General features: G+C 34.9%; 2 protein-coding genes across 3 annotated transcripts; one reads left to right on the forward strand and one right to left on the reverse strand.

Moving 5' to 3' along the window:
* Positions 1-372: 372 nt before the first annotated feature.
* LOC145592310 (uncharacterized) lies at positions 373-6935 on the forward strand. 2 transcript variants are annotated; one of them, XM_081648755.1, is made up of 4 exons: positions 373-510; positions 1098-1160; positions 2852-3028; positions 3485-6935. In XM_081648755.1, the coding sequence occupies exons 3-4, from the start codon at positions 2929-2931 to the stop codon at positions 6664-6666; spliced, it is 3282 nt and encodes a 1093-aa protein (XP_081504881.1). In that variant the 5' UTR covers positions 373-510; positions 1098-1160; positions 2852-2928; the 3' UTR covers positions 6667-6935. The 2 variants fall into 2 exon arrangements, with proteins under 2 accessions (XP_081504881.1, XP_081504887.1); XM_081648761.1 differs by having other exon boundaries at positions 2886-3028.
* A 243-nt stretch (positions 6936-7178) lies between these two features.
* Positions 7179-14732, reverse strand: LOC145592323 (mitochondrial adenine nucleotide transporter ADNT1-like). The gene is made up of 8 exons (XM_081648769.1): positions 14232-14732; positions 13329-13377; positions 12219-12382; positions 11744-11781; positions 9907-10019; positions 9702-9815; positions 7652-7993; positions 7179-7563 (listed from the first exon to the last, which is right to left on the reverse strand). The coding sequence occupies exons 1-8, from the start codon at positions 14393-14395 to the stop codon at positions 7480-7482; spliced, it is 1068 nt and encodes a 355-aa protein (XP_081504895.1). The 5' UTR covers positions 14396-14732; the 3' UTR covers positions 7179-7479.
* Positions 14733-15974: the final 1242 nt, after the last annotated feature.

Raw genomic sequence — 15974 nt, forward strand, 5'->3', positions numbered from 1 at the left:
AATATTCTAAAGTTGCAAGTCCTTGCAACTAATATGTAACGGAGGTAGTATACTGTATCGAAATTATGAAAAACACCCAACAGGCCAACATAGCTCTCTCCGTCGCTCGCCAGCCTTGCCTGAAAACCATGTTCTCCATGCTGCTTGCCAGCCAATAAAAAACAAAAATCATGCATGTAATACAAACTATTTCTCAAGGGTACTTTTGTCAGAAAGGTACCTCTCTTAAGATTCCATCCATTTCCCAAATAAATTAAAATAAAATAAATTTAAATTCGAAAATATACAGTATTTGGTTTTTCTGAAGCTCCAAATGATGTGCTAGTCATTTTATAGTCTATTTTTACTTTATTTTTCAAGACTCCAAATCAGACAAATCTTCTTTGCCAATTTTCAATTTCATCACTTTCTCTCTCCTCCCTCCTTTTTCTCTCTCTTTCTCTGTCCTGGTGGTTCAACTTCTACTGCAAAAGAAGAGCAGAGTTTTTGAACTTCTTTTCGTTTTTTCAGGTAATCTTCAATTATCTGGAACTAAATCGATGAATAAATTTTAATTTTAGGTTTAGTTTTACTTCAATCAGATAAATTTCTGCTGAATTCCGCTGTTTAAGCTACTTTTATATTAATCTGATAAGCTTCAAAATATCTGGAATATTAATCGAAGAGATTAGCGATTTCAGCTTTAAATTTTACTTTAATCACATGATTTTGTGTTAAATTCCGATTGATTTTTGTTGCTTAAGCTAATTTTCATTTGTTCTAGCAAGCGCTTCAAAATTCTGCAAAATTTATCGAAGAATTTATCGATTTCAGCTTTGATTGTACTATCAATCATATGATTTTGTGTTAAAATCCGATTGAATTACGTTGATTGATCAAATTGATTTGAACTACTTTAATCTACTTTTTTCGATCTTTTGAAGTTGTTGAAAACTTTTTGATGAGCGTTTTTCCTTACTTTTTTTTTTTTTTGCTAACTGAAATTGCTATGCTTAGGTGTAAAGTTGTTGTTTGATTTCTTTTTCTCTTCCTTTTTTAAGATTCATCTGATTTGTGCTTTCTGGAATCCTGATTCATGTTTTTCTTTGGCGTCCTAGAAATTTTGAGCGAAATTCTGACGGTTAATACAGTAATTCAACTGGAAAGTTCTGGATTTACAGGTATAAACTCAACTATTTCTGGAATTTTACCTGAATTTCTTAAATTGAGTTAAATTAATTAATTAGCTTTAAAACTTCAATGATGTTTTTTATATGTGTTTTTTTTAATATTGATTACTCTTATGATCTTATCTGTAAGTTATGAAGTATTTTCTGGATTGTAATATTTTACTTGTTTTTTCAATGTGAATAATATTTAAAAGTTTAAGTGATATTTAATAAAATAAAATAAATAAATAAATAAATAAAAAACCTAGGTGAAGTCATTTAGAAGTAAAATTGAAGTTTCTGTCTATCTGAATTGACTGCTTTTTAGTTCTAGCAGTTTTTACATTTACTCCCTTTGTCCGGATGATCGGATTTAGTTGTCATGACTCATGAGCATATAGTCCAATTACGCTATCAACATGACTATTAATTTGGTAAACGGAGTCGGTGAGTATTGGATAATTGTTTCCTTTTTGTTCGCATCGGAGAAGTATGGAAAATCTCATGTGAAGTATGTTTGGGTTTATCTATGGCACCGATCTCGAATACTGCATAGGGAGACATGTAGACAATTACAAAAAAGAACAACTCACTTTTGTCATGCTCAAGCTGTTTTATTGAGTACTAAAATCATACGGAGTGGTATTTCTATTGATTGATTTGGCTGCTTGTGCCGCGTTACGTGGCAACACATGATGTTTGTCAAACTAAGTACACCAGTCAAATATTTTGATTACAATATACAGAAAACTTATGATCCATTCCAAATTTCAGATTATTTTAAGTTGGACTATGATATCCAGATCATTTGGCGAATATGTTTGTTTATATACGTGTTTTTTGGGACTCGCTGATGTATGTCCAATGGTTTTTTTAAATTTGAATTTTATAATATATATTGTGAGTTCACGACAGATTTGTGTTCGATAGAAGTATGTGTGTTCTAGCTAGGTTTGGGAAGTGGACATGATTTAGCCACCAATCAGTTAAATCATAATGATCAATTCTTATGTGTTAAAAATCATTGGATAATAATTTGTAAAATTTTGTCTGTGTTTATCTGGAAATTCAACTGATTGCACCATAAGATGCATACCCTTAAATATGGGCAAGATGTAGATTCCTCCCTTGGGTAATGAACTCGCATCTTATTGATGTAGTTAGTAGTTACTAATACGGAGTATGAGTTTGGATTTTGCCTAAAAATAATTTAGTTAAGTATTTGATTCTTAATTAAATTAGAGAGCTAATCTTGGGTTGTAACAATCATACAAGAACTAAGGATTGTAAGCAAATAGCTCACAGTCTCAAATGGTGCGGATAGGGATGGTTTAGAATTGCCTAATTGGATAAGTTACTATTTATTGGTTCGATGAAATTAAATTTACATATGCATGCAAAAGTAAATTTTAAAGTGAAGGTTTTGACCCTCATATTGTTTTGTTTGGTTTTTACCAACACAAGTTCAGGTGTGTTAACACCTAAGTGCAGGTTTATTTTATTTAAGGTTGGTTAGTATTTAATTTATCCCTTAGATAAATGATAACTTCCAGTGGGTGACAAGGTGGCGTTTTCTGGTAGATGGTAGAATTTACAGAAAGCATACAAGCTGTAATTCAAAATCTACCTGTCTTTATCAAAGCAAAACCTAAAATTTCTATTTGCAGCTTAGAGTAACAAAACTTCCTATTTGTTTGACCCAGGTTATGATTCTTTCCTGTCTTGAGCTTCATTCAGATGCATAGAGGTTGAGGAAATTTATGGTGAGAAGCTAGTCAAAATGACGAAGAAGAATCACCGCATGAGAAATTCAATTAAGACCTTTTTTGAAAAGCATACTGATCCTGAACAACATGAGAAGCTTCAAGAAATCAAAAAAGGTATGCTCCTTTACCATGAAAATCTATCTTAAAACTTATTCCTCTGATTTCCCCATGTTTCTCAGTGGCCTATGTGTTAAATGTAAATGAGTCTACCCAATTTTGGTTTTAGTGCTTGTTAATTCCATATTGAAGGTACTGCTGATTGGAAAATCTGATGATGTCTTGAACTCTTGATTTTTTATCATTGAAAAATATTCACTCATCTATCTTATTATAAGTTGATGCATCCAGCAGCATGAAAAAGTTCTTGCTGCCTCTAATTAGCAACTATAATAATGTAGTCCTCTTGTCAAGGCTTAACTACTTTTTTTTTTGTTTTTTTTGAAACCTGTCAAGGCTTAACTAAGTTGAGCTAAGACAGATCTTTAGTTGTTCTCTTAGTTAAAAAATAAAAATTAGAAAATTTACTCCAACTGTAATGCCTTACGTGACGAGTTTCCTATATGTTTGTAGACATGGAGGAGAAGAAGAAAAGATTACTGAACCTTGTGAAGAGCAACGAAGAAAATGATGAATCAAAAAAAGCGCCTCTTGCTGAACTCATTGAGGATTTTCACAAACAGTATGAATCACTCTTTTCTCAATATGATCATCTCACTGGTAAATTGAAGGAGAAAGTTAGCAAGCCACAGCAAAAGAAAGAGAAGCTCTCTTCCTCAGAGTCAGACTCTGACTCTGACTCAGATCATTCATCCAAGGGAAAAGACATCAAAAATGGAAAAGTAGAAGATGAAAATAAAGCCACTGATGGAATCCAGCAAGAGCTTGAAGCAGCAAAACTCGAAGTTGCAGATCTCAAGAATGAGCTGGCAACGACATGCAATGAGAAAATCGCTCTTGAATCAGAATACCAGGCATTACTGACAAAGCAACAAGATTCAGACAAAACTGTTGAAGATTTGAAGGTAGAGGTTCAAAGATTGGGTTCTGAGAAATCAGAACTTCTGGCTGAAAAAGAAGAGCTAGAGTCAAAATTGGAGAACTCTGTCAAGACAGAAGCTGAACTGAGTCAACAGATTGAAGAACTGAAACAAGATAGAGATAACCTTGCCACTGAGAAAGAAGATTTTATCAAAATGCTTAAAGAAGAGAACCAAAATGTAGAAAGTTTGAAAGGCGAGGTCAATCAGCTGCAAAGTGAGAAAAAAAACATTGAGATTGAATTAGAGACAGCTGCCGAGGAAATGTCTAGGATAAAACCAGAATTAGATTCATGGAAGCAGGAAGCAGCAAACTTGAAGGAGACCATGAAAGTTGCTGAAGAGGAAAACACATCTCTTTCTTTGAACATGTCACAAATGACTGATGAACTCAAGCGGGCACTGGATACCATGGAGGAGCTGAAAGCAGAGTATGCCACCTCAAATGATAAGTTGGCTGAGAGAGAACAAGATTTCTTATCTCTAAGGGAGATGCACGATGCCCATACCACAGGAGCTTCAGAACAAATAAAGGCTTTGGAAGAACAGACAAACAGTTTGAAGCTCAAACTGGACTCGTCAAAACAAGAAAACGAAAACTTGAAGGGATCAATGAACACCTCTGAAGAAGAAAAAAATTCTCTCTCACACAAAATTTCACAAATGACTGATGAACTCAAACAGGCACAGGATGCCCTGGATGAGCTGAAAGCAGAGTCTAATAGCTCAAAAGAAAAATTGTTTGAGCAGGAAAGGGAATTTTCATCCCTAAGGGAGATACATGATGTACATAAAACTGGAGCTTCAGAACAAATAAAGGCACTGGAGGAAGAGACTAATGGTTTGAAACTCAAATTAGAGAATTTGATTAGTGAGAACAGAGAGAAAGAAGAGCAGTTTGAGAGTAAATCAGCAGAAGCCAGACAGTTGGGTGAAGAGGTAGCTGAGTTAAGGGAGCAGATTTCACAAATGGAGACGATTTCAAAGGAAAGAGAAGAGCATATATTATCTCTCCAGGAGAAACTTGAGGTTATGGAGAATGAGTCAAATTCCAGAATTGAAGCCCTGACAGCCCAAGTCAACAACTTTACAGAAGAAATTGAAATGTTATCTGCTGAGAAAAGTCAACTGTTAGAACAGATGGCTGGAAGAAGTGACGAAGCATCTGTTCAAATCAAGGAATTACAGGACCAGATCAGCTCATTGGAGCATGAAATGAAAACCTTACAGGTTCAGGAAAGGGAGATGAAGTTGGATCTTGAGAGAAAAGACGAGGATATTGCAGAGTATCGGATACAAATTGAAGGTTTGCATGAAAAATTAGCTAGCAGCGATGCACTTCTAAAACAATTTTTTGAAGAAAAGGAAGCTCTGGAAGCCAAGTTAATGGACCGAGAGCTGGAAGTGGAAACTCTAAACAGCCACAAAACAGGACTGGAAGAGAAAACTAAATCAAGCAGCAGCGAGGCTACTCAACTAAGAGAGGAGATCACAAGGTTGCAAGATAGGATTCAGGAGCTGGAGAAATCCTTACAGGAGAGGGATGATGAGTCATCTACAATGCAGCAAAGGCTTGAAGATGAAGAGAATGAAGCATCTTCCAAGATTACAGCCTTAATGACGGAGATCAGCAATTTGAAGCAGGAATCAGAAGCAGCTCAAACCATAAATAGCCTGTTGGAGGCACAGATTGAGAAGGAGAAACAGGAATATCTTGAGGGTCTGAATCTGCTAGAAACCGAGAATGTTGATCTGAAAACCAAAATAGATGATCATCTCAAGACCGTACAAGAATTAGAGGATGAATTGATGAATAGAAAAGAGCAGTGTGAACAACTTGAAACTCGTCTTCAAGAGAATGAGGTGGAACTCCAAGAGGCAAAAAGAACAATCTGGGAGCTGAAGGAGGATTTGAGCATGAGTAGTGAATCAAAAGATCAAAAGATTTTGGAGTTTGAGATATTAGTTGAAGAATTGAAAAGAGATCTAGAGGTGGCTACAGATGAAGAAAAGACTGCTTGGGAGAAAACCCGGAATATTGAAGTTCAGCTACGCTTAGCAAACCAAAAACTCAGGGTCACAGAACAACTATTGACTGAAAACGAAGAGAGCTTCAAGATTGCAGAAATGAAATATCAACAAGAGTGCAAAGAGCTAGAAGACAAATTCACTCGGCTCTCTCAAGTACTTGCTGCTAATAATGAAGCTTATCGTGGAATGATAATGAATATCTCAGAGAATGTGAACATTTCATTAGCTGGAATGGAAGCAGTCATGTGTAAATTTGAGGAGGATCACCAGAGGTTCTCTAATAATATCTTCAGCATGTCTGAAGAGGTTCAAATTTTGAAGCAACGTGCGATAGGGAAGAGTGTTGAGGGAGAGCAGTTGAAAGAACAGCTGGGCAATCTAAATGAGCAATTGAAGAATGAGAGAGAACACGTACTAATGATGACAGAGAAGATTGGTAAGATGGAAGTTGAGGTTGACAACAATAAAGGCGAAAAAGAAAAGTTGGTGTCTGCAATACATGAGCTGAAGAAGGCAACAGGAGAGATGAATGTGGTGTTGAAAGAGAAAGACGAGCGACTATCAACCCTTGGGGAGGAAAAACGTCAAGCCATAAGGCAGCTATGCTTGTGGTGCGATACTTTGTACACCCAATATGATGAGCTCAAGAAGATTGTCCCGAAGACCACTCCACAAAGAAGGTAAAGGTAGATATAGAATCTTTTGGTTTTTTCTTTTTTCCTAGTTCGGGAGTCATGCATTTAAATTTGGCTTTCAAGGATTGTTAATTTGTTATTATTGTTTCATTGTCTTCGGTATGTCATGGGTGTAAAATAGAGTGTATATCCTTGTGTCTGACTGTCTGTCTATCGAGTAAGTATAGATATTTTTTGGTGTGTTTCCTTCGATCCAGATATTTGGGGACTAGATTTATTCTTTACCTGATATCAAAATAAATGTCATGTTTTTATTAATTTTTTTGGGTCAATTGTCATCTCCAAGTACTACTTCTCTGAGTTTTCTCCCCCATTTCTCATCTGAGCTTCTTCAGTTTCGTCAAAAACACATTTTTTGATTGCCAAATATACTCTTGTTAAAAGCACTGCCATTGACTAAATATCATCTCTTCATGGTTTGATTGATTATAAAGAAATATTGCATATGAAGATATCAAATGATTTATTATTAAGCAGCTCGCGAATCACTAATTTTACAAATGCTGTAAATGAGTATCGGTAATATAGATTGATCTATAAAATTATTGATAAAAGCGTTTTATCAATCTTCTAGGAAATCTAGGATAGTACAAGCTATTCTTTATTAGGAATACCAAAATAAATAAAAAGGGCAAAATCAAAAGGGAACTTAAGATGATCACTTGGCGCAAATACCAGCATCTGCAGCTGACGGCTTTCGAAAATAATCGTGAACCGCGAAAGAATATTCCCTCATAATTTACCTTGACTGTGTGCACCCAACCCCTAATGCAGAAATTAAAAGTTTCAACTTACAACCGCTTCAGTCTGAAATTCTCATCTCCACCCCAAGTAAATCTTTCACAACTTCATATGTGACAAATGCAATTGAAATGGATGGAACCACCTGAAGCATTTATAAATTCCAAAGTGAGACAATGACCAAAACAAAAATTACAACTCCAAACGTGCAGAAAAATAGGGGAAAAACTTGCCTTTACAGAATTTGGAACTAAACCCTTGTACAAGGCTCGAAAGCCCTCGTATCGAACTGTCTTCCTGAAGGCATCAACCATACCTGTATACTCAAGTGCAACTTTTTTCCCATCACCAGTAACAACAGTAGATGCATCTTTCCAGCCGACCATCTGCATTCTTCGGCGTACAACATCAAGAGGATAAGCAACAGTTTGGCCAATAGTCCCAGCAACAGCACCACATGCAAGCCTCGTTGTTACACCCAACTCATTGTCTTGAACAAGCCCAAATGTTTTTTCTTTGATGAGCCAGTCTTTTAGAGATTCGTATACAGCAAAATTGAGACCCACATATGGAACCTGCAGATAACAAGTATCATTAAGGCAATTGATGAATAAAAGTTAAAAATTATCATCCTTAACTTTTCCCTTCACCTTGTTACAAAGCCATTTACAATTTTTACACACATGATGTACAATGCTAGTATACCAACAAACAATTAATAAGTGGCAATCACCCAAACCTAAGAAAAATTCACATTCTAAGCCGAGCCTGGTCTTGCATTAACAAAGAAGGGCTAATATGTCTTTACACTCTCAGTCTCTCACATAAGACATACTACGTATAACTGTAAAAGCCAATATGCCATACCAGCCCAATATACCGCCGAGTTATAACATATAAGTAACAACAAGTTTTCAAAGGATACTACTCAGTATATTAGATATACTTAAATGCTCAGTAAACAGGTATAATATATATAAGAGGACAAATTCCATTTTAATGCTTTATTCCAGTTTATGTCCCAGCAACTAATAAAATCACCAGCCCATTGTTACTATTGTCATGTTATGAAATTGAACTTGTAAGAAAACCAGCATTTGCACATTCAGACTTCAGCAACCAAGCTACATCACTCCATACGTAATGCCTTGATAAATTAAAGATAGTGCGATTGGGGATCTAACTATGACATAACAAAAAAAAAAAAAAAATGTTGTTCCAGGAAAGACTGCACATTGATCAAACCCGTAGGTTGTAGATATTAGACAATCTGTCTAATGTATCAGACTTCATCAGAACTGCACATAACAATCAGATTCCAACTGAGTACTCCTTTGTCCCTCACACCATAACTAATAGTCACATGCACTGTGCCACTTTTTTTAGTATGACTGGAAATGTTTCTAACATTTTTTTTAATAGCAAATAACAGGGTGAAATTGAATTTTCCACAACCATGTTACTAAAAGTGAGTAACTGGGAAAGTATAAATGGCCCAACTATAAATTTTGTCATATCTAAAATGGGGGAAAGGAGCAACGTAACCATAAGTTTTGGACGGAATGAGTGTCTATTTAGTGCCATATTTCAACTCATGCTTAATGAAAAAATGCACCACTAAGACCATATACAATTTTCCCTACAGATGCATGCAATTAATATCAATGCAGACCAGTGAGTGATACAATATACGAGTAACATACTCCCTTTGTTCCAGATTAGTTTGAACAATTTACATGTTAATCTGTCCTATAATAATTTGAGCCCTTCTTTTAAGAGTGGTTCCAACAGTTATTTATTACTTCGTATTTCACATCCCTTCTTTTGAACCCACTTAAAATAACAATAAAACCCTACTAACTCCCATCACATCTACAGTTCTATTCAAAGAATAACTGATAGCCTAACTACAACTGTTAAGTGTTTGAACTGCCGTTGGACAGAGGGAGTGCATATAGACAAATAGATTTTTGAGTCCAAGAGCAAGTACAATAGATTAGAATTGATGCGCATCAAAAACTATCTACAAGGTAGCTTCCAAAAATCACCCAATCTGATTACTATATAGCATAAATGTACTATATATCACTTTTCTTAACACAAGTCACCTACAGTCATGATTAATTCAATATGCCACCACAGCCCCTATACGTTAATGCCATTTTCATCTGTTATCCCAAATTATATAAGTCTATAAGAATTTGTCGGCTGATTTTTTATGGGAGAAACTATAATTTAAATTTATAGTTTTTTATATTAAATCACCATCCATATAGTACTTACCACACCAATAACAGAAGGGAGCCACCCTTTGTACAAGGCCCGGAAACCCTCTTCACGGAGAACAGTTGTAAGAGCATGATATATCCCCCTATACTGCTGAGGAGATTTAGCAGTCTGCGAAAGAAACAACAGTAATATAAATATAAAAAGGTGACCAAAAAGAGTACTTACTGATATTGATTGGTATAGAAAGCTAAATTTATACCTGAACAGTCAACCGGCCTCGTACCATATCCATTGGGTAAGTTGCGGACATGGCAATGATTCCAGCACATGCTCCCGCTCCAAGACGTAAAACAGGAGTCAGTTCAGCATTCTCTGCAAAATACAATGCAAGATAAATCTGATTGTCTCCCACAGAGCAACCCATCATTGTACAATCTGTTGATAGTCAATTCAATGCATCTTGAAACAGCAAGGCACTTGTATTAGTCAACCAAAATAAACCATATCAAACAACAACTACCAAATCTGAAAATATTAGAATGCTTCTGTCCAAGATAAATTTCATACACCATTTCAAGCAAAACTGGAAAGGTATATTCAAACCTAGAGGCACATCCCTAGTACATACTTCACATTATATCTACTACATTTTCTTCCCCTTTCCACCGCTCTACCTTTAATGAGTTTGACTAGGCTTGATTTGAATGCTCAGGAACAAGCTTGGGTTTTTGTTCAGTGGTGTATACATTTTGTAAATTCAAGTTACATGTATAATACTGCATCTACAATTAGTCACTACACATTTATGTTTTTGAGCTAAAATTGATTCACAGCTATGGCTGTAATCTGTATGACATATTTGGAATACTTAACAAAACACACAAGAGATGTTTACCAAAAAGCGTGTTGTACCAAGGACACGAGATGATGGGAGTTAAGACACATGAAAGTTGTCCTAAGTAAAAAGTCAGCATCATAAAGTATGTAAATGCTTTCTCAGAGTTCCACCAGCCACCCCTTTCTTTGTCCACTGCTCACTCTCATTCTTGCATATTGGTGCCTTGGTGGCAAGGCCATAAGCCCATAACTGCACTACTACAATACTAACAGGTCTGCAACTGCAGTAGTGCCATTGTAGGGGCGTAGGTTAAAGGTTTCACTCAACACTGGCAATGATTAGACCATCAGTTTATCAACATCCACAAATATCCAGCCAGTTACACACTAGACACCACCTCCACTGACTGCCTGACATGTATTTATTTATGAGAGTCATGTACCTTAAAGTAGAGCATCAGGCATACTCTCCTCATAAGAGCCTCACTTAAATTTTTAGGAAGGAATCACAGCCGCCCCCACCAGGCAGGCAGCAGGTCATAACGTTTTCTTTATGAGAATCACATCAATATAACCATCTTGGGTAAGATTATACTGTGTACTCGGACATTCCTAATTCCATTGGACCAGCAAAAACCCTTCTAGTGTGTCCATGCAATAACCTGAGTGTGTTTACCTTATGCAATGTATAATTTCTATATGGAGATTTGCAATGTAAGAAAATGTTGGAAAAAATCATAACTTCACCTAATAGATTTGGAAAGTGGCCAATTATGTTGGGACATCCCAGCCTAACGGAGGAAATAAAAACTTCAAAGTATGGGAGTAGATATTAATTGGGCGAGCAAAAACGGGTTTTAAATAAAAATTCAAAATTCAAATTTCAGCTCTACTCAAACTCCAACTTCAGTCAAGCCTCCATTAGGTTTCTCGAGCTGGCTCATCTGCACACCCCTAAATCTGACATCACCATACAATTACAATTTTAAAGGCTCTCTAAATCTCATCAAGGATATCAGCCTGGATAACATTAAAAGGTGAATTGAACAAGGGTTACTACATGTGAAAAGCAGTCGGCTTTGGATGCTCCTTCTACTTCTCTCCCTTTCTCATAAATCTATGAGTTTATCTATGAAATCCTGTAAAAGGAAAAAGAGTAGCAGCTGCCAAGAAAATTCATAAGATCCAAACAATTCTAGGTAAGGCTGTCTATGAGCAGAATGGAAGCTATATGCAACAGAATTTGCTGTTGCTCATACCATTTCCAGTTTGCTGCTGATAAAGCCACAGAATTCCCCTGTTTGATGAAAAAATCCATCAGTAGATTCAAAGAAACTATCTTCAGAAAACCATGACATAAAAGTAATTGATTAAAAAGTTTTTCGGCTCCACATGTTTCAGTAATTTTCTAACTTAATTGTTAGCCTGCAATTATTTTTCTTCAAAAATAAGTCTTTAGCTCAATGATCTTTAATTGATCTCTCCGTAAGTTCACTCAAATATTTCTAACTAATTTATAGGTTCAGATATATTCACTCAGTCAAGAACTCAAGATACTAGATCACCAACAGAAACTCTTTAATTCCCAAATACTCGTCATACATTAATTTGATTCTAAAAATTGACACATGCTAAATAGTTAAAAGCCAAATTAAATTTAAAAAAAAAAAAAAGAATTTATAGTAGCATTGAGATCTTATGCACACAGTTAGCTAGTTCGGTCACAGAACATACTTGGATGCCTGCTCATAACTAAAGAACTTGACTGCCGAATTTGGAACTATACGAGCACAGTTAGTTCCATTGCCTTTGAACAGCCCACGGAATCCTTCAGTCTGCCAGATATATTTTAAACCTTGAACTGTTCCGTTGTATTTGATGCTGTGAGGATTTTGAACCTGAAAAGAACAAAACCAGCAAATCACCACAAAGGAATTAACTTGAGCTTTTAATACTTAAGACAAGATATTGGCAATAACACCGTTAAATTTATAAACTGGCTATCTAGCTCTGATGGGATATTCATCAATACAAATGCTACCAAGAAATCTAATTACAGTACCACATCTGAAAAAATCACATGCTGACTTTAGTGTTTGATACAGAAAAACTATCAGTCTTCATATTGTTTAAACTTCTAATTGATATATATTTGATCTTCCATTGATAAGCATCATATACAAGAAAAAACGAATCGTCCAGTTCTGATCTCAAAACTGATATGACAGCTTTCTACATGGAGAAAAACCATTCTGTTGTTAGACTTGTTACCCAAGCTCCAATTATATACTTTGGAAAAGCAGTGATTTATATGGAATAAAAGAAATACGTCACCAAGCAAGAAAAATCCTTTATATCTTTTTCAAGGTTATCTGCAGGCTTGCATATTGCAATTAACATTTCCTGCTTTTCATAAGATGATTCTTTGGCAATTGGCATAAATATAATAACTCAATAAGTTTCTATCCATCACCTACTGATTCACACTGCAGCTAAATAACAAGCAAAAGTGGACCTGATAAGAGCAGAGAATGAATACATACCAAGGGACAAAAATTAGATACACATAGAGTCAGAGAGGTCAGAAGGTTCATAGAGTAAAATGAAGGTGGTAGTACGTTGTAAAGAATGCATACATATCTCAATTGTATTAACATAGAATTGATGAGAAAAGTTAATAGTCAATGATATACACTATTTGCGTTCTAAGCAGATGATACCATTTCTCTACCTCCTATAATTTTATAATAGCCGTAGCAAAACAAAATACAAGATAATATATACAAACGACTTATAGATCAAGTGGCAATGTTCTATCTCCTATAATTTCATTTGTAAACTCACCTGCAGCAAAATTTTCAAGCGTTCTAGAGGAGCAACTGCTGTTCGTGATCTGCGATCAAATCCACAAAAGTTAGCTAATAATTGATACGGAATTTGGACATTTTTAAGACATTCACCAATTTTCATTTCACAGTCAATTCATTCACTCATTGAAAATTCTTCGATTAAAATTCTTCGATTTTCTAGTTGGTACAAATACACAAACTGCATCACTTTCCAAACCAAATTTTAACTACGTACCAAAACACTAGTTATTCTACACAAAACTTCAATCACATATATTCAGATGGCTCAAACTGTCGAAAACATTGAATTTCAATACAAACAAAAATCACAGCAGTTGATCACATAAAACCTCTTTAATTTTCTCTTAGACTCATTTTCTCTTCATTTTGTCGAACACTTAGCGTGCAACTTATAACAATCAATTCCACAACCAAGTTTCGCTAACACAAACTAACAACACATCAATTCTACAAACAAATAACACTAATCAATAATCACACGCTAATCAGTAATTCAGTATTCTCTGTCATTTCATCGAACACTTAACGTGCAACTTATAGCAATCAACCATTTAATTCCACAACCGAATTCAATTAATACAAACTAATTACACATCAATTCTACAAACACATAACACTAAACAATAATCACACACTAATCAATAATCTCACTCATTTCGCCAAACGTTTAGCGCGCAAGTTGTAGCAATCAAACATTCAATTCCACAACCTAATTCCAATAACACGAACAAAATAATTCATCAATTCCACAAACACACAACACGAAACAGTAATCACACACTTCAAAAAAAAACACCTGAAAACATCAAAAATTCCGATCATCTCCAATTCAAACGCCACCAAAATGAAACCAAAAAAAACGAGAAAAAAAACATACACTCCACCAGCGATTCCACCAGCAGCGAGAGATTTGGAAATGCTAAGAAGAGCATGACGAGGAGACTTAACGCCTTCAGTAGCCGCCTTAGCTTCTCCGGCCAAATTGACGAATGTCGAAACAGCAGCAGCTTCGCCTCGTTGCTTCACATCTTCCGACGCCATTTTTTCTCTCTCCTAAACTGCGAAAATCAACGATGATTCCGAAATTGAAACCCTAGGATACGATAATCGGAGGAATTTTTCTCAGGCGAAAGAAATGAACATGGAGTTTTTTCAGGTGGAAGAGAGAAGAAAGAGGAGAGAGAAAGTTTCTGCAACTTTTCTGATTTTCGGAGAGAAGAAAAGTGAAGAAAGCGGAAAATGGAGAAATGAGGAATATATATGTGAAAGTGGTTTTACGGTTGCCGGGTTCCGGCGCTAGTTAGCCCCGAGGAAGATTTTAAGGCTTGCTAGGGTAAGTGCCGTAATAAAGGCTGCGGTCTGTACGATGTTTGTTTTTTTTTAAGGAAAAAATAAATAAATGTACATCATTATTTTGTTGGATAATAAATTTTGAAGTACTCTATAATAAACAACTAGATAATGCAATTATTAAGGAGATGTTCCACAGTACAGTATATGATATATTCGACTATATAGTTTTTATGAAAGAAAATTTTATTTGATTCGATATATTATATTCTTATGTATTTGTTAACGTCGATTTCCTATTGTAGATGTTGTATTACTTCTAATTAATGAAATACTTTTGTTATTAAAAAAAAAAAATGCCCGAGTTATGTTCGAGTTTTTTAATTATACGAGTAGAAATTTCTAGAGTAATATGAAGTACAATACAACATTCAATTAGTCATTTTTTAGAACTGTAATACAATAATCATATAATTTTGTGATTTTTGTCATGGATTCTAAAACTTATATGTACTGTAATTTAAAAAATTGTATTCAATATTTATATGCAAATCTAAAAGACGTATGAAATATACATTGTAAAAAAAAAAAAGATATTTAATAATTAGAAAATATTTACCCGACTAGTAGAAAAAAATATCAAATGCTCCAATCAAATTAGTCATATGCTCCAGTTATTAACCCCATCAATAATTCAATAGTAGATGGAGTAGATTATAGTTTGAAAATGCTCCGGTGGATTTGAAACCGGAGCATGTAACCTACTTAACTTAATGCTTGGGTCATGAAAAAAAATCAGAGTATTTTCATTAATTTATGCTCCATTTTATATCATGATCGGAGCATTATTAGTTTATGCTCCAATTTTATATCATGGTCGGGGCCTTTTGTATATTTTTTTCTAAAAAGAAATATTGAATTTTTTCACATCTAGTTTCTAATTATTGTCCTGCAACCTGATATTGCTGCACCCTATACGAGTTATACATCTAGCTATACTAAATCAAAATTGACTAATTACAAAATATTATATATTATTATTAATAATATCGTGCATTTGTGCAAATGAATAATTGTAGCGACAAATAAAAGCAAGTCAAAATACAAATTACATAACATACATAAGGGCTTATTCTCTTCAGCTTATTTTTCAGTTCAGTTCAGCTCCAATCAATTCAGTTCAATTCATCAGTTCCTTATTTCCTTCTCTCATAAAATATTCAGTTTAGTTCAATTCAATGCAGTTCAGTTTAGCTTCAATTAGATTAGTTCAGTTTGATTCAACTTAGTTTATTAAATCAGAACAGACCCTAAATTTCTAATTCAAATG

This window comes from Chenopodium album, chromosome 2 (assembly GCF_948465745.1).
Source record: "Chenopodium album chromosome 2, dcCheAlbu1.1, whole genome shotgun sequence".
NCBI lineage: Eukaryota > Viridiplantae > Streptophyta > Magnoliopsida > Caryophyllales > Amaranthaceae > Chenopodium > Chenopodium album.